General features: G+C 49.4%; 1 protein-coding gene across 2 annotated transcripts in view; it reads left to right on the top strand.

The window, feature by feature from the left end:
- NPAS2 (neuronal PAS domain protein 2) overlaps positions 1-23,210 on the top strand; it is a 183,158-nt gene that overhangs the window by 155,708 nt on the left and 4,240 nt on the right. The window contains exons 13-19 of one of the 2 annotated variants that reach the window (XM_064268493.1): positions 1,372-1,513; positions 2,349-2,458; positions 4,839-4,928; positions 9,907-10,053; positions 16,657-16,854; positions 19,382-19,572; positions 20,214-20,306. In XM_064268493.1, coding sequence (XP_064124563.1) covers positions 1,372-1,513; positions 2,349-2,458; positions 4,839-4,928; positions 9,907-10,053; positions 16,657-16,854; positions 19,382-19,572; positions 20,214-20,306 — 971 coding nt within the window. The remainder of the gene's footprint in view (positions 1-1,371; positions 1,514-2,348; positions 2,459-4,838; positions 4,929-9,906; positions 10,054-16,656; positions 16,855-19,381; positions 19,573-20,213; positions 20,307-23,210) is intronic. The other variant, XM_064268494.1, reaches the window with a different exon arrangement.

The following is a 23,210-nucleotide window of genomic DNA, read 5'->3' on the forward strand; positions in this document are numbered from 1 at the left end:
CCGTCGACTTGACGGCAGTGGCTTTTTTATTTCTTTAAATAAAGGCTCTAAAAAACAAAAAGCAAATCTGTTGCCGTCGAGTCAATTCCAACTTCTAGTGACCCTATAGGACAGGGTAGAACTGTCCCATAGGGTTTCTTCCCAAGGAGCAGCTGGTGGATTTGAATAGCTGACCTTTTGGGTAGCATCTGCAGCTCTTAACCACTGTGCCATCCGGGCTCCAATAAAGGCTCTAGAACAGTCCCTTTCAAACTCCCTGTGGTAACGACCCAGTTTGTTTTTTTTTGTTTAATTTCAAATCTGTCCCTGACTGATGATTGTGTAAAGTGCAGAATTATGCGTGGATGGGATGTGCAGCGATGTCAAACGGCTGCAAAAGGTTCTAAACGCTTGCTGGAAATGTATGGACTTATCTCTCTGCTGACGAGAACACACAGTTCACAGATAGCCCAGGTCTGTGGGCTACATTCCTGAGTGGCACTGATCTCCAGGAGACTTTGTGTAAGACGCAGAGCCTCAAAACTTGACCTTTGCCATAGCACATTCAGGCACGTCCTGTAATTCTGTTTTGTACAAAAGCTGAGGCTTACAGATCAATCATTTCTGCCCTGTCCTCGCACGCACACACACACACAGTATTGGCCTTCACTGGAGCTGTGACTCAAAACACAGAACAGCAACATAGACTCACGTCTGTCAGACTTAATACCCGAGACCATAGGACATAGATCAGACTGTCACAGTAGCCCAAAGGATGCTGGTAAGAAAACAGCTCAGGATGGTAATCACTATGTTTTCTTCTTTAGCTTAAAAATCATCATAACCCCTGTTTTTATAAGCCTAGGACACCTAAGCTGCCGAGGATGAGAGGGTGTTTCCTCAAGGCTGTACCATCTCAGCTGCTTTTGATCACACTGTATTTGAGGCAGAGATGTGCTGGGAGCCAGGATCAGTGAGGACCAGAGGTCCAGTAGGAGACCACTGACCCTGCCCCACAAGGGTTCAAGATATCCATGTCATTGGGTAGTCCCACCAGCAGCCTTATTTCTAAAACCTGCCTTTTCCCTTTCTGGGAAAGCCAAGATCCTAGGTGGTGAGGTGACAATTTTAAGGAAAAAAATAAAATGCGAAGTCAGTTATGAAAATCTAAAAACTCAAAATATTAGATGGGAAAGTAATAATAATATTGCTTATGGGCTTAGAAGCCTCTCAAAGACATCTAATGTATTGGTTACCTGAATGTGTTTGAAATTCTCTCCAAAAAGCTACACTTTCTTTCAGCAGCCTTCACACCTTCTATAGATGAAAGACATGTAACCCGTTCTTATCTTCTGGATGCTGAAATGTGGGCTTGTTTTGTGTGTGTTTCAGGACAAGAGCTCAAGCTTGGAACCTCAGCAGCACGTCAACGCACGTGACGTGGGTGCTTCGGGCCTTTCCACCAGTCATTCACCATCAGCATCCTCAAGAAGTTCCCACAAATCCTCACACACAGCCATGTCTGAACCCACCTGTGAGTGTGATTCCATAGACAGGGAGTAGGGGTGGGCACTCCATCGGACCGTGGGGGATGGTCTCCCCAAGGGTCTCAGAGTAGTCTGTGCTTATGAAGAAGACATTGGCCACCCAGTTGACAGCTCCTTGCCTCCTTTCCCATTGACTTCCTGCCTTCAGACCACACTTTGGTATCTCCACTGGAGCATGAAGCAAAGACATAAAACAGGTGAAATGCTTCTTGTTGTTGTTGTTGTCAGGTGCCGTTGAGTCGGTTCCGACTCTCGTATCGACCCTGCATACAACAGAATGAAACACTGCCCGGTCCCGCTCCATCCTCACAGTCCTTTTACGCTTGAGCCCGTTGTTGCAGCGACTGTGTCAGTCCATCTCGTTGAGGGTCTTCCTCTTTTTCGCTGACCCTCTACTGTACCAAGCATGATGGCCTCCTGCAGGGACTGGTCCCTCCTGATAACATGTCCAAAGTATGTGAGACGAAGTCTCGTCGTCCTTGCTTCTAAGGAGCAATCTAACAGTCCTTCTTTCAAGGCAGATTTGAAATGCTTATCAGCTGTGAATCATTTGTCTCCTGTTTAGTTGCTCTGATAAGGCGTTTGCTCAGGGACATGGTTGGACCACGTGGTAGAGATGAAGTTCAGGAATTATGGTCTTCTCCGACCTGTTTGCAGGACAGGTTGGGAGTTGGCAGATGCTGTGTGGCTAAACCACCTCCTTTATCAGAGGTTACAACCAGGCTCTTCTTTCATGCATACCTTGGTCAGAGCTCCCTGCCCTTAATAAGAAAGCTGTGGAGTATGTGTGAGTTGGGAAGGTAATTCATTGCTTTCTTATAGCCACTCCCTCCAAGCTGATGGCAGAGGCCAGTACCACCACGTTGCCAAGATCAACCACCCTGCCCCAAGAGTTACCTGTGCCGGGGCTCAGCCAGGCAGCCACCATGCCGGTATGTGTGTGAACCCAGACTTCTTCACTTGGGCGTGCTACAGTGTGACAGCAGCCTGCAAAGCCACAGGGCAACATGCCACCTCTTCCCGGAAAATCGATTTTACTTAATTAGGAGCGTGGGGTGGCAGGTAGGGTGGAAAGTTAAGTAGTTTAGTCCGTGAGTCATTTAAAACATTTTTATGCCAAAACTAACATGGAAATACAGTCACAGAATACAAAAGTCAAGTGAATTTTAAAGATAAAACTCAAAATTTCAAACCTGGGCCACACCCCCAGCACCTCTGGGGGTAGTTGATTCAGATCCTGCCCGTTAGAGATACTCCGGTGAAAATGTTTGACAAGCTGAGTATAAACATAAATGCCCCTCTCTCCGCGTTCCGCGTAGGGTCGCCATGAGTCGGAACTGACTTGACAGCAGCTGGTTTGGTTTTTGGTTTTATTTATCAGGTAGTGCTCCTCAAGGGAGCCCTGGTGGTGCAATGGTTAAAGCGCTCAGCTGCTAACCGAAAGGTGGGTGGTTCAAACCCACCAGCAGCTTCATGGGAGAAAAGTCCTGGAGATCCATTCCCATAAAGATTACAGCCTAGGAAACCCCATGGGGCGGTTCTGCTCTGTCACGTGGGGTCATTATGAGTCAGAATGAACTCAATGGCACACAGCAACAGCAGTTTCCCTGATATATGGAGGGTGGCCCTTAGAAAGCATGCTGGTCTCTGCAGAGTTACAGGTACACAATACTCCAGTTATCTGTTGCTGTGTCACAAACAACACCCAACGTGGTGGCAGAAAACAGTCATTATTTTTCATGTTCATGGATTCTATGGGTTAGGAACTCAGAAAGGGGACAGGGAGGATGGCTCTTCTCTGCTCTGTGATGCCCAAGAGCTCGCTGGCAGGGGTGGCTCCAGTGGCGGGGGCTGACTCGGCCAAGGCGGGAGGAGCCACATTCCAGATGGCAGCCGAGCACATCCACTGGCCTCTGGGTGGCTTTTCACAGCATGGCGACTGGGTTCCAAAAGGAAACACCTGGAGGGCAGAAGCTGACTGGCTTTCCTAGCCTTGGAAGTCACAAAGGGTCCAGCAGGCCAGACTCTATGGGTCAAAGCAGTCACACGCCCACCCACAGACAACGGGAGGAGGCATAGACCTCTAGGTGGCAGAAATGTCGAGAAAATGTAGGGGCCACAGTCCAAGAGTTGATACCAGTACAGTCCCTTGCTGGCATTGCGGAGGCGAGAGTGAATTTATTTGTGAGTCTCCTGCACAGCCTGCTTGAAAGGCTTGAGTTCAAAGTTTTACTTTAAAACAGAACATGGCAAGGACCACTTTCTGCCTCTGCAGCCTCTCAGCTGTGCCTGTGAGCTGGGACTTACCGTTCCAGCCGCTTTGCTTCCACTGTAAATCTTCCCGCCACTGACGGCAACGCCTAACTGTGCCTTCACGCCGAGCTGTGCAGGGAACACAATTAGAAACCAAACCAGTTTCCAGTTCAGCCCTGTGCCTGCGTTTCTGACCCAGGACAAAGGCCTCCTATGGCCACTTCTTCATGTTGTCCTGGGAGGTATTTTCCATTTTGGCCAATCTTTGTAATCTCTAGGAACTGGTGACAGTTTGGGAATAATTTCAGAACAATCCTTTTACTTTTAAAAACTCTAGATAGCCTGTGAAGTTGAGATTTTGATTGCTTGTTTCTGCATATTGCCCCTCCCCTCGCCACCACCGAAGGGCTCAGGGAACAAGGACTGTGACTGAGTTGACTTCCTAGGCGTCCCTCTAAAAGGCTGCAGCAGAGTGTGGTGACACTGCATAAATGTTACCCAGACCAGCTCACACAGATGCACGCATGGTGTCCGTCTGTCTGTCTTCATTAGCGTTGAGCAGAAAAGTTCGTGACTGTGCAAGAAGCCAACGCTGGTCGTTCTTACAACCCCAGTCGTGTTGCTTAATGAAGTTGCTTAGAATTTGTTCATTTGGGGGAAGAGCAGCCAAATCCATCAAGATGGAGCCTAGAACAGGAGGCTTGGGCAAGGGAACGGGAGCAGAGCTGCCAGCTGGGGCAGGTAGCAGCTGCTTTGCAGAACACCCATGATATGAAGGACTCGTGGTCCCCTGAGTGGCTCCGGGAATTTGCCTAAGAGCTGCCTGCACCCCATCCCAGCCGTGTGTCCTCTCTGACCCCGTTCCCTGCATGGACAGCAGTACGGCCCGCCATCTCCACCTTTCCCTGGGGAACAGGTACCTGTGTACGTTCCCAAAGTCTCGATGTTCAGCTAAAGTGACTCCTTCCGTAAGCCAGACACTCCACCCCCAAGAGACAGTGGCCTGCATCTCTGTACCCCAGAAGCAGTGGCTGTTAACAAAGCCTTTTCTCTTCCCAGGCTCCTCTGCTTTCCCAGTCGTCCTGTGACCTCTCACAGCAGTTACTGCCTCAGACCATTCTGCAGAGCCCACCTGCCACCGTGACACAGGTGAGTCTGGAGCTCAGGGAAAGGGGGGGCTTGGCGATGGCACCACCCCAGGACTGGTGCACACCACCCTCTTGAGCTTCTGGGTATGTCGAGGCTGATGCGTGCTTATGTCACAGGTGCCAAACCAAGGCCCCGAATGGGGACTACTGCTCCCCAAGTGTAGGCGGGGTGAATGGCGCTACGCACTGCTGAACACCAGCAGCCTACACCCACCTTCTCCCACCACGCCTGACTGCTCCAGATAAACTCTCAAGTTCTTTCTCCAGCATCTGGTTAATAATCTTTGTTCACCTCTCCGTCACTCTCCTTTGTTTCTGTCATTGTTTATGAGTCCAAATTGGCCATGATAGTTTAGAAAAGGTCTGAATTAGGCCAGCTGTCATAGGGAGACTCTGAAGGATCTAGAAGCTGTGAGTCCACTGCTGCAAATATTACATTTGTTTAAAAAAAAAAAATCACCACTCTGCTAAGATCATTCATTGTTTCAGCAAACGTCACTGAGTTACTCTTTGGGCCAGTCAGTCTGCTAGGCATTAGGGATGCGAAGATGGTTGTCGCTCAGCGCGTTGCCTGTAAGGACTCCGAGTTAGAGACAGAGACAGGTATGTAAACAGAGAAAATACCGTATGGCAAAACGTGTGTTTCTCTAGAACCATTAAGAAAATACTCTGCCTACAGAAGTCCAAAATGGCATCCCAGCCGTGGTGGCACCTGAGCTGAGCCTGGAAGGATGGTAGGAGGTTGCCAGATAGAGAAATGGGGGGAAGAGGAACCCGTGTATGTCTTCAGCGGGGAGTGGAAACCTCCGGTATGCCTGAGGCCTGGCGAGAAGTTTGATGAAACAGGGACCATTCAGTTTGTGATCCTGTAGACGGCGGACTCACGCAGAGGACTTGAGCTGTTTGACGTATACTCTGATGAGGCTAGAACCATGACTTCCAGTCCTTTGTGAGATATTTAAGGAGCCCTGGTGGCATAAAGGGGCCCGGGTGGTGCAGTGGTTAAAAGCTCGGCTGCTAACCAAAAGGTCAGCGGTTAAAATCCACCAGCCACTCCCTGGAAACCCTATGGGGCAGTTCTACTCTGTCCTATAGGGTCACTATGAGTCAGAATCAACTCGCCATGGCAGTGGGTTAGGTTTGATTTTTGGTTGGTGGTGTAAATGGTTAAGGGCTCAGCCACGTACCGAAAGCTCGTTAGTTCAAACCCACCAGCGGCCCTACTGGAGAAAAGGCCTGGTGATTTGCTCCCGTGAAGATGGTTGTTGTTGTCAGGTGCCGTCGAGTTGATTCCAACTCATAGCAACCCTATGTACGTCAGTACGTGCTTCAAGTCCTCTTCACTTTCTCCATAAAGACTACAGCCTAGCAAACCCTATGGGGCAATTCTCCTCTGTTCTGTAGGGTCACTATGAGTCGGAATCAAGTCAACGGCACACAAGAACAACATGGGGTGTTTAGCCTTGCTCTAATCCCTGGGCCCCAGGGAGCGATTTGCTGCTGGCCAAAGGGTGGACTTCTCTGTTTTGGGGCAAATCTGTTACCACTGATAAAAACTATCTCAGAACATACGCCTTTTTAGCAGTGGGCCTGTAATGCTTTCCCTGAATAAGAAAGGCACAGGCTAGCACACACTTCTTGGTAGAATTACCCACTGCCGTCGAGTCAATTCTGACTCATAGTGACCTTATAGGACAGAGTAGAACTGCCCTGTAGGGTTTCTAAGGAGCGCTGGTGGATTTGAACTGCTGACCTTTTAGTTAGCAGCCTGAGCTCTTTACCACATTGGCACCAGGGTTTCCTTGCTAGAATTACCCCAAAACCCAGTGCTGTCGAGTCGATTCCGACTCATAGCAAGCCTGTAGGACAGAGTAGAACTGCCCCATAGAGTTTCCAAGGAGCGCCTGGCAGATGCAAACTGCTGACACTTTGGTTAGTAGCCGTAGCTCTTAACCACAGCACCACCAGGGTTTCCTTGCTAGAATTAGCCCTGTTTAATGATGTAACAAGGAGCCCTGGTGGTACAGTGGTTAAACGCTCGGCTGCTAACTGAAAGGTTGGCAGCTCAAGCCCACCAGCCTCTCTGTGGGAGAAAGATATGGCAGTCTGCTTCCTAAAAGATTACAGCCTTGTGAACCCTGTGGGGCAGTTCTGTTCTGTCCTACAGAGTCGCTGTGAGTCGGGATCGACTTGACGGCAGTGTGTTTTGGGTTAATGACGTAACAGCTATTCACCCCCAGTCTGTTGACTAAAACAGTCCATCTTCATCCTCACTAGGCAAGAAATACATGAATAATCTTTTTCTCTTCAAATGTCCAAGACACACTTGGTGTTAAATTAATAACATTTTCAGTTCAAAGGCACGTGAAATGAGAATTCCTTTACCTTCTGTCTTGGAAAGACTTTCTGTGCTTATAATCCCTAGTGATGTGATTATGGACTTTTGGCCATTTTAATGTTTCGTTTATTGAACTTCATTTTACTTTAGTAACCACACTGACTTTTATACGTACTATATTTAATATTGGGGCCATGGTGGCACAGTGGTTAAGAGCTTCGCCAATAACCAAAATGTCGGCAGTTCGAATCTACCAGCCACTCCTTAGAAACCCTTGGGGCAGTTCTACTCTGTCCTATAGTGTCGCTATGAGTCAGAATCAACTCGAAGACAACGGGTTTGTTTGTTTTTTGGTTTACACTTAATATTAACTACATTCTTTAAAAGGTTGCTCTTGTTAGGTGCTGTTGAGACAATTTTGACAGCGACCCTACAGGACAGAATAGAACTGTCCCACAGGGTTTTCTAGGTTGTCATTTTGACAGAAGCAGATTGCCAGGTGTTTTCTCCTTCAGAGCAAGCTGGGTAGGTTCCGACTGCCAGCCTTTCCATTAGTGGCCATAATACAGACGTTTGAAGTCGAACTGTTCTCCTACCCGCCCCATGTGAATCAGTGAGATGTGCTCACTCTCCCTCTTTCCTCGCTGACCTTATCACCATAGCACCCCCAAACCTGAGGAAGGCTTACCTGGGTAACTGGCAACTTTCCAAAAAGCTTCTTTTGCTTCATACTGTGTTTCTGAATGTTTCTACATTAATCTCTTTTCTTTATCAAAAAAGATAAAGAATATAATGACTGACTAGTGCTAATGCCCTGGTGGCGTAGTGGTTAAGAGCTTGGCTGCTAACCAAAAGGTTGGCAGTTCACATCCACCAGCTGCTCCTTGGAGACCTCATGGGCCAGTTCAACCCTATCCTGTAGGGTCGCAATGAGTGGGAACTGACTCAATAGCAATGGGTTTTTTAAAATACTAATGACAGAGTAATTGGGTGTCCTGGAATGCCTTGGAAAAAACAAGGATAATTCTAGAAGCAACGAACACACGAGGCCAGCACTGGCTCCATGGGACACAGAGCCTGGTATTCTCCCGGACTGCCCAGCCCTCACCTTTCCACACGGAGCAGATTCCTAGGGCGCAGCCCTCTCCACTAGACACAGAAGGGGCAGCCCCTGAGCTCCCTGACTTGACAGGACCCACCCCTGGGCCTGAGTGCTCCCCAACTTGACAGGACCCACCCCTGGGCCTGAGTGTTCTCCAACTTGACAGGACCCACCCTGGGCCTGAGTGCTCCCCGACTTCACAGGACCTACCCCTGGGCCTGAGTGTTCTCCGACTTCACAGGACCCACCCCGGGCCTGAGTGTTCCCCGACTTCACAGGACCCACCCCTGGGCCTGAGTGTTCTCCAACTTGACAGGACCCACCCTGGGCCTGAGTGCTCCCCGACTTCGCAGGACCCACCCCTGGGCCTGAGTGTTCCCCGACTTCACAGGACCCACCCCGGGCCTGAGTATTCCCCGACTTCACAGGACCCACCCCTGGGCCTGAGTGCTCCCCGACTTCACAGGACCCACCCCTGGGCCTGAGTGTTCCCCGACTTCACAGGACCCACCCCTGGGCCTGAGTGCTCCCCGACTTCACAGGACCCACCTCCGGGCCTGAGTGCTCCCCGACTTCGCAGGACCCACCCCGGGCCTGAGTGCTCCCCGACTTCGCAGGACCCACCCCTGGGCCTGAGTGTTCCCCGACTTCACAGGACCCACCCCGGGCCTGAGTGTTCCCTGACTTCACAGGACCTGCCTCTGAAGCTTTCGTGCTTTGCTTTTTTAATTAAGTACTTGATAGAGCTTGTTTTCTTTCTCAGCCTCATTCTCTTTTAAAATCCCAGCTGAGGGCTTTAATTAGTGGCACCCTGATGGAGGCTTCCGTGTTGCAGTCTGGTGTCCCGCAGGTATTTTTAAACTCCTGTTTAGCAGCAGAGCCCTTCTTTTAAATGAAGTCTTCTGTCAAAGCCATGCTGATGCAGCGTTGGGAGCAGGGGCTTGCTGGCAAAACCTCATGACTTCACCCAACCGCTAGACTCCAAATTCACATTTTGGCCCTACCACCGTCCAGCTGCGTGATCCTGAGCAAGTTAACGACCTTTTTGCATAGATGGGTTTACGGTGAAGAATGAGAGTCTTCTATGCCTCTCTGTGGTGCAGATAGCTAATGTGCTTGGCTGCTAACCAAAAGTTGGTGGTTCGAATCAACCCAGAGCTCCTTAGGAGAAAGCCTGGCAGTCTACTTCCCCCCAAAATCAGCCACTGAACACCCTATGGAGCACAATTCTACCCTGACACACGTGGGGTCCCCATGAGTCGGAACTGACTCTCCAGCAGCCAACACCACCCCCAACAGCTGTAATGACTTACCCTGAGAACAGCTCACACGGGCAACTCCCTGTACCACCCAGCCTCGTCCACAGCTGCCGTCCATGCCCAGAGCTCAGCAGCAGCGGGGTCCCTTCGGGGTGCTGGGAGGCTGGATGGGGGCTGGAGATGAAAAGGGAGAGGACCGACGGAGAGCAGCAAAGGTCTGTCTGCAAGGCTGGAATAACCCTTCCGTCTGTTTTTTTTGTTTTTTGGCTCCACCTCGAAGTTTTCAACCCAGTTCAGCATGTTTCAGACCATCAAAGACCAGCTGGAGCAGCGGACACGGATCCTGCAAGCCAACATCCGGTGGCAGCAGGAAGAGCTCCACAAGATCCAGGAGCAGCTGTGCCTGGTGCAGGACTCCAACGTCCAGGTGATGCCCCTTCCTGCGCCAGCGGCCCTGGCTCGGCTCCCTCCGCACCCGCCCCTCTGGGATGTATGCCTCCCCAGCACACAGCAGGCGGCATTTACTCCAAAGCCCCTCTATGCTGCCTTCATGGGACCTACTTACTGAGCATGCTGAGACCCCCCTGGACCATGTACATCCTCCTCCAACCCCATCGCCACCCTCTCCCCTCCCCTGTCACCCTGATGGGTGCACAGGGTTGGCCACCCCACCTCCGTCTTCCCTCGTGTGCTGGTGAGTGAGTGAGAGGGTGTCTGCGCTGATGTCCCCCTGCTGGGTCCTGGGTTACAGCTCCTAGCCCTGGGCACCTGTGTTTCCATCAGAGGGAGGTGGACAGAGCTCTGCCCTCCGCTTCCTCTCATCAGAATCATGATTCCAGGGAGGTGTGGGAAACGCTGGTGTTGTACCGCGCTGCAGGTCTCTGGTACACAAATGGTTTGCTTCTAACCTGAAAGTTGGTGGTGTGTACCCACTCATCAGTGCCATGGAAGAAGGGCCTGGTGATCTGCTCCTGTAAAGATTAAACCAAACCAAACCCATTCAACGGCACCCAACAACGACAATAAACCTACTGCCACTAAGTCAGTTCTGGCTCATAGTGACCCTATAGGGTTTCCAAGGCTATAAACCTCTGTGGAACCAGACTGCCACATATTTCTCCTGCAGAGTGACTGGTGGTTTCGAACCACCAACCCTTCAGTTCGCAGCCAACCTCTTTAACCACTGCACCACCAGGGCTCCTCGCAGCTAAGAAGACCCTATGGTGCAGTTCAGCTCTGTAACACATGGGGTCACCATGCGTCAGAATCGACTCGGTGGCAGCAGGTATTTTTGTTCGTGGTACTGTGCGGTGAGGACAGCAGTAGAGGGTGCTGGTGCTGGAGGTCAGCAGCCTGGCACCCCATTCTCCGTCGTGGCACACCAGCCGGGGCGCTCTGCATGCTCTCACTATCACCTCCAGACATCACTTCTCTGACTTCTTTGGAGAGATTCTTTTTGGAGGAAGAACTTGATATATTGGTCCTCTTGTGTATTAGTCATCTAGTGCTGCTATAACAGAAATACCACAAGTGGATGGCTTTAACAAACAGAAATTTATCGTCTCACAATCTAGGAGGCTAGAAGTCCAAATTCAGGGTGTCGGCTCCAGGGGAAGGCTTTTTCTCTCTGTCAGCTCAGGGGGAAGGTCCCTGTCATCAGTCATCCCTGGTGTAGGAGCTTCTCAGCACAGGGACTCAGGGTTCAAAGAATGTGCTCCGCTCCCGGTGCTGTTTTCTTGGTAGTATGAGGTATAGATTCCTCTCTCTCTCTGCTCTCTTCTCTGTTTTATATCTCAAAAGAGATTAGTTTAAAACACAATCTAATCTTGTACATTGAGTCCTGCCTCATTAACGTAACTGTCACTAATCCCACCTCATTAACATCATAGAGGTAGATTTACAACACATTCGAAAATCACGTCAGATGATAAAATGGTGGACAGTCACACAATACTGGGAATCATGGCCTAGCAAAGTTGACAGACATTTTGGGTGAACACAGTTCAACCCATGACACCTTGCAAGGATAAATTGTTTTTACGATGATTCAGTTTTATCAGCCCATGACTGTGCTTCTTCAGGGGGGAAAAATGCATTATGTTGACACAGCCTTTAATTATAAATGTAATGCTAGCTTAAATCAGAGTCTTCTCAAAGAGCTCTATCTGCACGCCCCCTTCAGAGAGACAGGAGTCCCTGGCTGGTGCCGCCAGCTAAATGCCGGGCCGTTCAAGTCCACCCACAGGTAGGTGCCTCAGAAGAAAGGCCTGGCAATGTTCTTCTGAAAAATCAGCCACCGAAAACCCCAGGGAGCACAGTTCTGCTTTGACACACACGGGGTCGCCAGGAGTCAGAATCGACTCGACAGCAACTGTTTTTTTTTTTTCAGAGAGACAGAACGAAGCAGAAATGACAACTCATGAGAACGGTTAAGCTTTGTCCCCTGCCCCTCCCTCCCCTTTCACTGTCCACATAGACCCTCTACTGGATGCCCTGTGTCCTGAAACCTGGTAACACCTGTGGTAGCCAGGCCCTGTCCAGGCACAGTGCATGAGCAGACCACGCTGGAGATTAATGCCTGATGACATGGTTTTGTTGGGCCACGAGAGGCCTCACTCCAGTCATCCTTGCCTCCCTGGTTTCTAGCGCCTCTGTTTGGCCTCACAGAGTCACCCTGCAGGCTTTCCAGACACGAGCGGCCACCACCCTGCCTAGCACAGCCCTCAGGGCCCAAGCTCAGGCTCTCCTGGCCTTAAATGCAGAAGCCCTGCCACTTCCCTGTCTTAGTCACCTAGTGCTAAGTGCTTTTATTTGTTAAAAATTCATTGTCGTACAGTTTAGGAGGCTGGAGGTCTAAAATCAGGGTACTAGCTCAGTTACATCAGATCACAAAACAGAGGACAGCTGCACAATACTGGGAATCATGGCCTAGCCAAGTTAACCCATATTCTTGGGAGGGACACAATTCAGTTCATGACACGCCCCCAGGCCTGCACGTGTGTGGGGCTCACAGAGAGGCTGCGGCTCGCCAAGCATTACTGAGCACGAGCCTCTTCCCACCTCATCACCTCACCCAGGAAATTGCCAGAGAGAGGACGGCAAATTGTAAATGCAAAGAAATGGAGCCATCAAGTCCTTCTTACGACTTCCCAGCTGTGACGTTTTCTCGCTGGTGCAGTGCCTGATCAGCGGCCCCCGACTCGCTTAACTCCAATTACCTTAATGGAATTTTCGCATTAACAGGAAAGGGAAAATTGGGCCAGAAACTGCTAAAAGTGAGCGAGGCATACGCACGTTTTCAGAGCTTGGATTTTTAGAGTCCCTGCCTTTGGAGCATTAATGCTGGATTTTAAAACGACAGGCAGTGCAAGTTCTGTCTTCCACCCTTTGTGATCACGAGTATTTATTTTTCCTCTTCATTACAGATACATTTTGTTAACCCCAAAAATACCTGTGCCAAAACAGCCCCTGGGTTCCAAAAGGCAGGCGGGTGGAGACAAAGCCCTCAGACCGTCTGTCCCCAGTGCGTTCTTTCCCTGCTCTCGTTCCCATGACTGCATCTCTGCAGAAGAATTTTCCACGGAGCGTGGAGAGCCACACACAGTCACAGCGGAAAACATGTCCTCAAACAGCCTGCGTTCTTGCTTTATTGCAAGTGTAGAGGCTTAAAGAGGGGGTCCCTGGGTGGCTTGAAGAAGTACACTGCAAATTGACCAAAATAAGATATTTATTTAAGAAAAAAAAAAACAAACTGCATGCTTTTTCAAGTATAAAAAAAATTAAAAAACCGAACCTGTTGCCGTTGAGTCAATTCTGTCTGACTCATAGCGACCCTACAGGACAGAGCAGAACTGTCCCATAGGGTTTCCAAGGAGCGGCTGGTGGAGTCAAACTGCCAACCTTTTTGGTTAGCAGCCGAGCTCTTGACCACTGCGCCATCAGGGCTCCATAAAAATAAAATAAAATAAAAAATAAGCAGGTAAAAATTATCCAGCTACCTCCACCTCTCCGCTCCCCCCCCCAAAGTAGAAGAATAGGTGAACTAAGAATGGCAAAATGTCCATAACTATTGAAGCTACATGATAATACAGGGGCATTCGTTACACTATTTCCTGAGTTTTGTTTACTTCAGAAATTTACTTCAGATATTTTCTGTAATAAGTATTTTTTTTTTTAAGAAAGCAGAAAAGAATAATGAAAAACCACATCTGAAAGTGGGATTGGTTTGCTTTTGAACCTTAGAAGCATATTTGTCTCCTGATAACTTTTCCCACTTGAATTACCCACTTCCGTCAAGTTGATTCCAACTCATAGTGACCCCATAGGACAGAGGAGAACTGCCCCGTAGGGTTGAGTTACTGGAAGTACACAACTAGCCTTTCTCATGCTTTTTGTAAAACTGACCCCAGGGCCCGAGGAAATGGTCTGCGGAAGCCCAGTTCTTAATCCGTGACGTTCTACTTTATTGCCCAACATTATTGTCCAACAACAATATTGTCCAGCATTGTCCACAGAGGCCTGGACGTGCTGGCAGCAAACCAGGGTTTCCCTCCACGAGGGCCTGCATCTGAACCTGAGTGGATGTTCCCACGTGACTGTCATGGTTGAGGACTTCAGTGAGACCGGGTGTTTGCGGTACTGGCTGTGCATGACTTTTCTCAGAAAAGGCCGGGCTGGGAGGGAGAGGACCTCGAGGGATGTTGGTGTTTGCACCTGGATGGGGTTTGCTCGCAGGGCTCTTCACGGGTGAACAGCCCACCCCAAGTCGGCCGGAGGCTGCCTGCTCCTGCTCTCTCTTTCTGAGAGTGTGTGCACCCCCTGCTGGTGTCCCAAGGAAGGCCTATGAGGACGCCAGCAGGGGCAGATGACATATTCCTTGATTGGTTCTTCCAGCCATCCAGCCAGCTGACACCCATTATGTACCAGGTGTTTGCTTAGGCGCCGTGGGGATACAAAGATAAACAGGACAGCGTTTCTAAACTTTTAAGGCATTTGTCGATGGGACGACCTAGCCGCCAAAGCTGTCTGTTACCTCGTTTGCCTTTCTGTGAGCAAAGGCTTAGTTTGTTCTTTCATTTTTTTAATCTATTCCATTCACTCATTTATCAAATAGTTTTCATATGTCCAAAGAGGCAAAGGAGCAAAACTCCTTTTAAATATTATTATTAAAAAAAAAAAAATGAGCACTTACTATGTGTCAGATACTTCATAAGCATTAATCTCACTTATTCCTTTAAGAGCTGTGTACTGTTAATGTCACTTTTCTATTGTTGAGGAAACTAAGGCCTTGAGAAGTTAGAAACGTCACCCAGTGCCCTACCACTAGGAGATGGTGGGGTTGGAGCCTGAACTAACGTATGTCTGACTTGAGATGGTACAAGCGGCTTGCTCTCAGCAACTAACCAAAGGTTGGCAGTTCGAACCCACCCAGCTGTGATGCAGAAGAAAGGCCTAATGAGCTGCTAGGCCCAGAAAGCCCTGTGGGGCGGTTCTACTCCGTCACACTATACGTGGGGTCACCATGAATCAGAACCGACTCTACAGCAATGGGTTTGGTTTGGTTTATGGTGCCTCTCATTAAAAAAAAAAAAAAGGCTACATTTATTTGAACTCTAATCAAAAGGCAGAAACCATGGTGGCGTAGCGGTTAAGAGTTCAGCTGCTAACCAGAAGGTCAGCAGTTCAAATCCACCAGGCACTCCTTAGAAACCCTGTGGGGCAGTTCTACTCTGTCCTGTAGGGTCACTATGAGTTGGAATCGACTTGACGGCAGCAGGTTTGGTTTTGATCTGGTAATCAGAAGGCAAATTGTGTCCTATTAGAAAAATGTGTTATTGTGTTTCAGTATTGGGTTTTTGCTGAGGTGATGAAGTCCATGGTATTCTATAGCTATAAACAAGCCTTATTGTAACAGGTAGCTGCTATACAGTGCATTCAGCACTAATCCTCAAATGTATGGGTACTGAATTTAAGGTGACAGATGCCTAGAAAATTCTTCTTAACGTCTAAAGAGACAAAATGCCCTCATTTCAAAAGTCTGGTGGGGGTGGGGGTGGCTGAGGAATGCAGAGATCAGGTGGGGTGTGGTGGGAAGTGTACCAGACAGAATCTTGTCCCAGCTTGGCCACCCTCCACCTTGGGCCTCTGGCAAGTAGCTCAGCCCCAGCTGTGACTCAGACGCTTGAACTCAGTGATCTTTAAGTGCCTGTAGACCTGGTTCTACACCTGCCTTTCCAAAACCACTCTGTCGTTGGGCCAGGCTGGCCTGTCAGTCCTATACGTGGCATGGTGGTATACTGCACTGAGTATATGAATTGGGGTTAAAATGCTAGGCGCTGGGAGGAAGAGAGGCTTCCTCCTGAAGAACTCAAAGCTAACGGCCTAGAGTTGAGTGTAATACCGCAGTATGTTGGTAATCAGGATACAGGTTATATCAGCTGAAGTTTTTTTGTGTGTGATTTAGGTGAACGTTTACACAGCAAATTAGTTTCTTATTAAACAGTTAATATACAAATCGTTTTGTGACATTGGTCGCCAACCCCACGATGTGTCAACAGTCTCTCCTTCTCCACCCCAGGTTCCCTGTTTCCATTCATCCAGTTTTCCTGACCCTTCCTACCTTCTCGTCTTTACTTTTGGGCTGGTGTGTCCATTAGTCTCGTTTACATGATTGAACTATGAAGCATGTCCCTCACGTGTGTTATTATTGACCCTACAGACCTGTCTAATCTTTGGCTAAAGGGTGAACCTCGGGAGTAACTTCAGTACTGAGTTAAAAGGGTATCTGGAAGTCAGGTGAAGTTTTTAATGCCCAAGAGGGGCTTTTGTTCAGAGAGCTAGTTACAGGTCTCTAGTTTAAACTATTATTAAAATTATTAAAACTGTTTTCCTAAACCTTTAGAGTCAACTTGTAGGTCAGACAGGGCAAGAAAGCCGACCTTTTCACGTGGACAGGAAATACACGAAGGTGTGGACCTGTGAAACACGCGTGTCCCCACCTTTGGGTAAAGGCGTTTCTGTTTGCCCTCAGATGTTTCTGCAGCAGCCTGCAGTATCCCTGAGCTTCGGTAGTGCCCCACGGCCCGAGGCCCAGGAGCAGTTACAGCAGAGGTCCGCTGGAGTGTCCCAGCCCCAGCTTGTGTCCAGCCCTCAACTGACAGGGCAGATTGCCTCGGCCCAGATCACAAACCAGCACCTGCTTAGAGAGCCAAGTGTGATAGCAAACCAGGTAAGCGTGCTCTCTCTGCGAATTTGGGCCTTGCCATTGGAAGACACACTCCTGCAGACCAGGGCCACTTTGATACCTGCAGCCTGCGTGCCCTGGAAGCCCACGGACTCATTCCTCCACTGGTCTGGAGCAGACTATGATGGGGTGGGGTTCCTTCTCATTAAGTCAGTTTGAAGCCCCAAGTTGTGTTGGCTTCCTTCTGTGTCTTATGAATGTCCACCTTGGCACCTCTCTCTTGCCTTTTGAGGTACCACGTAGCTGAAGCTTTCAGCTTTTATCCGGAGTTGGGTTGAAGGTAGATATGGAATCCCAGATGCTGGCACTGAAGGGCCATCGGTCCCTATTCTCAGTCCTCATCATCTACTGGTGGCTTTAGCCACCCTCAGCGTGAGACCATGGGTAACCTGGTTTTGCTCACCGTCCCTTTCCCCAGAACCACCATGTTTCTCCCTGCCCCAGATTTCCTGACAAACCTGCCTCTCAGCCACCTCCACTTTTTACAAGCTATCACCAACCTTGCGGAGCCCTGGTGGCGCAGTGGTTAAGATCTCAGCTGCTAACCAAAAAGTCGGCAGTTCAAATCTACCAGCTGCTCCTTGGAAACCGTATGGGGCAGTACCACTCTGTCCTGTAGGGTTGCTATGAGTCAGAATCAACTCAACGGCAACTGGTTTGGGCTTTTTTTATTTTTTTTTATTGATCTCACAGTCTGACACAGTTACCAGTCAGTAAATGGCACTTGAATTGAATGGAACTATCTGTCCTATGGAGCCCTGGTGGCAAAGTGATTAAGAGCTCAAGCTGCGAACCAAAAGGTTGCCGTTCGAATTCACCAGCTGCTCCTTGGAAACCCTATGGGGCAGTTCTACTCCGTCCTGTAGGGTGGCTATGAGTCGGAATCGACTTGATGGCAATGGGTTTGTTTTCTTGGTTAAGAAGTCCTGAGCCCCTGCTTCAAGAAGATCACAGATTGGAAGACAGATTACATCAAAGCTTCCCACTCTTCTTGAGCTCTCATATTCACACGTGTTTTGTGAATTCTGTTAAACATCTGCCCAGCTTCTGTTATTCACCAAGCCTCAGGCGAACAGAGATGAATAAGGGTTGTCCCTAATTCCAAGGAGCTTCTGGTCTAGTGGGGGCTCTTGGAACTTCAACAGATAATTTACAACACAGTGTGGACAAGACCACGTGCAAGAGAATTTAGGCCACCTTTATCTACATTTTTTTTTTTTACCTAAATTTAAGGGCTTTACTTTAGAATGCAGCCTTTGATTCTAAAGTTCATCAGAAAAATGAGTGAGAATAGCCAAGAATATTTTTGAAAAGAAAAAATGGAGGCAGAATTTACACTATCTGATATTAGAAGATTTTATACAAACTATAAATATAAAGCATTGTGGTATCACCATACCAATGGACAGTCAATGGAACGACAGAGAATCCAGAGCAAATTCACGTCCCCTCCCTCACTCATTTTTTGTTTCATCCAACAAATATTTATCGAGCACCCACTGTGGGCCAGGCATTAAATTCTAAGCTCTGAGGTACAGCAGTGAACAAAATGGTAGGAAAAAAAAAAATCTGGTTTAGTGGGGAGAGAGACAAACAAGAGCCAGAGGACGTCAAATGTCAGTGTGGGGATGCTGGTGGAGGTGGGGCAATGGGTTATGCTTTAAGTTGGGTGGCAAAGGAGGGCCTCGATGAGAAGGTGATGTGCGCAAAGACCCGAGGGGGTGAGAGAATGAGCCCTACTAATATCAGGAGAAGAACATTCCACATAGAGGGACCAGCAAGTGCAAAGGCTCTGAGTAGTGGTTGGCCCGGTGAGTTGAAGAAATGGCAAGGAGGTCGTTGAGTCTGGAGTGGGATGTGTGAAGATGAAAGCCCTTCAGCTCCACACACGTGTGTTGCTTGCCTGCGCAGAACCCAGCATTATTCTAGGCCCAGGGGATTCAAAGAATCCTTGAGGTGCTCACAACCCAATGGGAGACAGTCACAAGATCAAAATAATCAATAAATATTTGGTAAATCCTAAGTTAGAGGGGAGCCCTGGTAGCACAGTGTTTAAGAGTTTGGCTGCTAACCAGGTCAGTAGTTCAAATCCACCAGGCTCTCCTTGGAAACCCCATGGGGCAGTTCTGCTCTGTCTTATAGGGTCGTTATGAGTCGAAGTTGACTTGATGGCAAGGGGTTTGGGTTTTTTGATTTTCAGTTAGAGGAGGAGCCCCTGGGTGGTGTGCTCAGCTGCTAACCTAAAGGTTGGAGGTTCAAAACCACCCAGAGGTACCTCAGAAGAAAGGCCTAGCGATCTGTTTCTAAAAAATCAGCCAACAAAAACCCTAGAGAGCAGAGTTTACTCGTACATGGGGTCGCCATGAGTCAGTTTGACTTGGCAGCAGCTGGTCCTGGTAAGTGAAAGGAGAGGCCAGGGTGGATAGAAAGAGAAGGTTCTGGGGAGGTTTCCTGGAGAGGTGACCCCTGAGTTGAGTCTAAGATTCACCTTTCTTGTTAACATGGTGCTCAGGGTCCGAAGCCAATGCGAAGCTCACAGACCCTGCAGGGAAATGGCCATTCAGTGACTAGCTTGGCATCCCAGTTCAGCAGTGCCGCAGCCGTGCTCTCGCCAGCCTTGAACCTGACCACGCCTGCTTCTGCCACCCAGGACGCCAGCCAGTGCCAGCCCAGCCGAGACTTCAGCCACGATCGGCAGCTCAGGTGAGGCAGCTCAGGTACAGACTGCCCTCATTTCGGAGATAACCGAGGCTTAGCTTTACACTGTTTCAGTTCTTTCTATTGCAGATGGGGGCAGAATTCAATCAAATTCTAAAGCCTTTTTTTTTTTTGCAGTTTATCTCTGGCAGTTAGTGTTAAATTGCTGAATGATCTCTCTCAGCTAGCGATGGAAACTGCAATGGCCAATAGAAACTGCTCATTGGTGCCCCCCTACCCAGGCATGCCCACAAGAGTGCACCGCCCACTCCCACCCCCACCCCACCCGACCCTATTCCACCCCTTCAAGTGGCACCCAGAGCTGGTGCCTCGCCCGCCCCCACCTTAACTTAGATACACTTCAAGTCCTTCCTCCGGTGTTCTCCATCAGCCAGCTATAATAGTAAGAGTGGATGGTCACTGAGCATCCCTGATGGTCGGGGCCTTAGGAAGCAGCAGGAGAGGGTCCTCAGGCCTAGAAAGTGACCCCTGTGTTCATCGTCCTCTGAGAACAGAGCCGGGGGGACCAGGATTAGGGCCAGCCATGGAAGGGCCAGCCAGGCTGGGTAGAGGCTGCCACAGGCCAGTGAGCCACAGTTTGGGTGCTGATAAGCCCCCCCTCCCCACCCCGCCTTCCTCTGCTCCAGGCTGTTGCTGAGCCAGCCCATCCAGCCCATGATGCCGGGGTCCTGTGACGCAAGGCAGTCCTCGGAGGCCGGCAGGCCTGGACGGCAGGTCAAGTACGTGGCCTAGGGGAGGGAGGAAGCAGAGGCCAGCACCCGAATTGTCACAGGCTGGCAGCGCCATCATCTGCCTGGGCTGGCGGTGCTGTCACTATGAACCTTGCTCTGCAGGAGGGTTTGCGGTGTGCCCACGCCCTGTAAGAGGACTCTTCCCTTTAGCTGTTCTTCGGCCATTCCCCAGCCCAACCATTTAAGCAGATAGAACCCTATACCAACACTCTGTGCTTAGAACAAGACCTGAATGAAACCATTAATTAGACTCCCCAGTTTGTCGTCGTCCTTGGATTTCTTTACAGGTCTAAAAGCCTTTGCCCTTGGTAGCCAAACCCATTGTCGTCGAGTCGATCCCAACTCATGGTGAGCCCATGTGACAGAGTAGAACTGCTCCACAGGGTTTACTTGGCTATAATCTTTATGGAAGCAGATTGCCAGGCCCTTCTTCCAAAGTGCTACTGGGTGGGCTCAAGCCTGCAGCCTTCAGGTTAGTAGCTGAGTACAAACCATTGACCTGGCCCAGGAACCTTGCCTTTGGTTGCCTCCCCTGGTAAATTTAGTCCTAGCCCCCTCCCATGGAGTGCTTCCTGGGCTCCAGTTGAGCTCCTTGGCTCTGGGACTCTGGCACAGGACTCTGAAATCTACACACGCGAAGCCCTCCTCCCACCCCGGACACACAGCATCCTCTCTATGGTCTCTCCAACCTCTTCTCCACTTGTGCCTCAGGACCAGAAACAGCTTGCTCAGCTGTTTAGTTACTGGGGACAAAGGTTACTGCAGACATAGGGGGTGTCTTAGTCATCTAGTGCTGCTATAACAGAAATACCACAAGTGGATGGCTTTAGCAACAAGAAATTTATTCTCTCACAGTTTACAAGGTTACAGGTCCAAATGTAGGGTGCCAGCTCCAGGGGGAGGCTTTCTCTCTCTGTTGGTTCAGGAGGAAGGTCCTCATGATCAACCTTCCTTTGGTCTAGGAGTTTCTCAGTGCAGGGACCCTGGGTCCAAAGGATGCTCTGCTCCTGACGTTCCTTTCTTGGTGGTATGAGCTCCCCCGTCTCTCTGCTCACTTCTCTCTTTTATATCACAAAAGAGATTGACTGCAAGATACAACCTAACCCTGTAGATGGAGCCCTGCCTCATGAACGTAACTGCTGCCTATCCCACCTCAGTAACCTCACAGAGAAGATTTACAACACGTAGGAAAATCACATCAGATGACAAAATGGTGGACAGTCACACAATGCAGGGAACCATGGCCTAGCCAAGCTAACACACATTTTGGGGGGACACAATTCAATCCATGACAGGGGGAATATTTTAAAAGGTACCAGAAATTAGTTTCTAGCTCTTTGCAATGAATCCGAGATAGAAGTATGTCACAGATGTGTTTTTTAATTTGTTTAATTGGTTTAATTTGTGTCCCAAGTTCACTGAGACAGCATGTGCCTTGGAAACACCTGCTGTGCTAGCTAATTAGGCCTCTGCCTGGGACTGTCCCAGGAAGTCCTTCCTCCTGTGGTCTCTGTCAGCCAGTACTAGTACTGATCACAATGACAGCAGCTGGTAACTGAGCCTGTATGCTCGTTATTCCGTTTCATCTGATCAAAACCCTGTAACGTTGGAACACTGTTCATTTTAACCAATAAAGAGAAAGGAGCATAGATAGAGGTTAGGTTGAGGCACCCTGGTGCCACAATGGTTAAGTAATCAGCTGTTAACCAAAAAGTATTCCGCTCCTAACCACAAAGTGGTGGTGCAGTGGTTAAAACGCTCGGCTGCCAACCGAAAGGTCGGTGGTTCCGACCCACCAGTGGCTCAGTGGGAGAAAAGACCTGGTGATCAGCTCCCATAAAGATTTCAGCCTAAGAAACTCCTGTGGAGCAGCTCTACTCTGTCACATGGGGTCCTTAGGAGTCATAACCGGCTTGATGGCACCTAAGAATGGTGGTGGTACAGTGGTTAAGTGCTCAGCTGCTAACCAAAAAGCTGGCAGTTCAAACCACCAGCCGCTCCACAGGAGGAGGATGTGGTGGTCTGCTTCCGTAAAGATTACAGCCTTGGAAACACTACGGGGCAGTTCTTCTCTGTCCTATAGGGTCGCTGAGTCGGAATCAACTTGACAGCAACGGGGTTTGGTTTGGTTTGGTTTTTGGTTTGGTTTGGTTTGGATTATGGGAGCAACAACAGAGGTTAGGTTACCTTCACAAAGGCACAGGCCACCTTTGGCTTCCTTGAACCTTCAGAGCCCTCCTTGATGTCACTGTCTGGGAGTCTCCCCACAGCCTCTGGACGACAGTCTCAGTAGCCTTTGCCCCTTCCCACTCTCTGGCCCTCTCTCTGGTCGTGGGTGGTGAGATGGGGAACACACACTGAGTGGAGCCTTCTTTAACATTTCCTTTGAAGTCCTCGTTTACGCAAGGCTTTTTTGGTTTTGGTTTTGGTGTTTGCCTGTTCTAAGTGATCCAAATTAGTGGAAACAAAGATTCCAGAGATATTTAACGTGCAGTGAACTAGGCAAGAATGGAAATTCTTTCCTCTGGGAATGCTAACTGCTATTTTCAGTCCACCCAGTTAATTGATACCCTCACCCCACCAGTCTCCTCCAGACACACCCTCACAGCTCCATCTCCCAGGGCGTGCCAGGGCCTGCCTCCCCTGACACACAGGCCACTTCAGAGGAAGCCGAGAACCCACAATGCCTGTCACAGGTGACCCCATACAGAAAAATAACCAAAAAAAAAAGAAACCAAACCCATTGCCATCGAGCCAATTCTGACTCTTAGTGACCCTACAGGACAGAGTAGAACTGCCCCATAGAGTTTCCAAGGAGCGCCTGGCAGATTCGAACTGCTGACCCTTTGGTTAGCAGCCTTAGCACTTAGTCACTACGCCACCAGGGTTTCA

Source organism: Loxodonta africana, chromosome 15 (assembly GCF_030014295.1).
Source record: "Loxodonta africana isolate mLoxAfr1 chromosome 15, mLoxAfr1.hap2, whole genome shotgun sequence".
Lineage (NCBI taxonomy): Eukaryota > Metazoa > Chordata > Mammalia > Proboscidea > Elephantidae > Loxodonta > Loxodonta africana.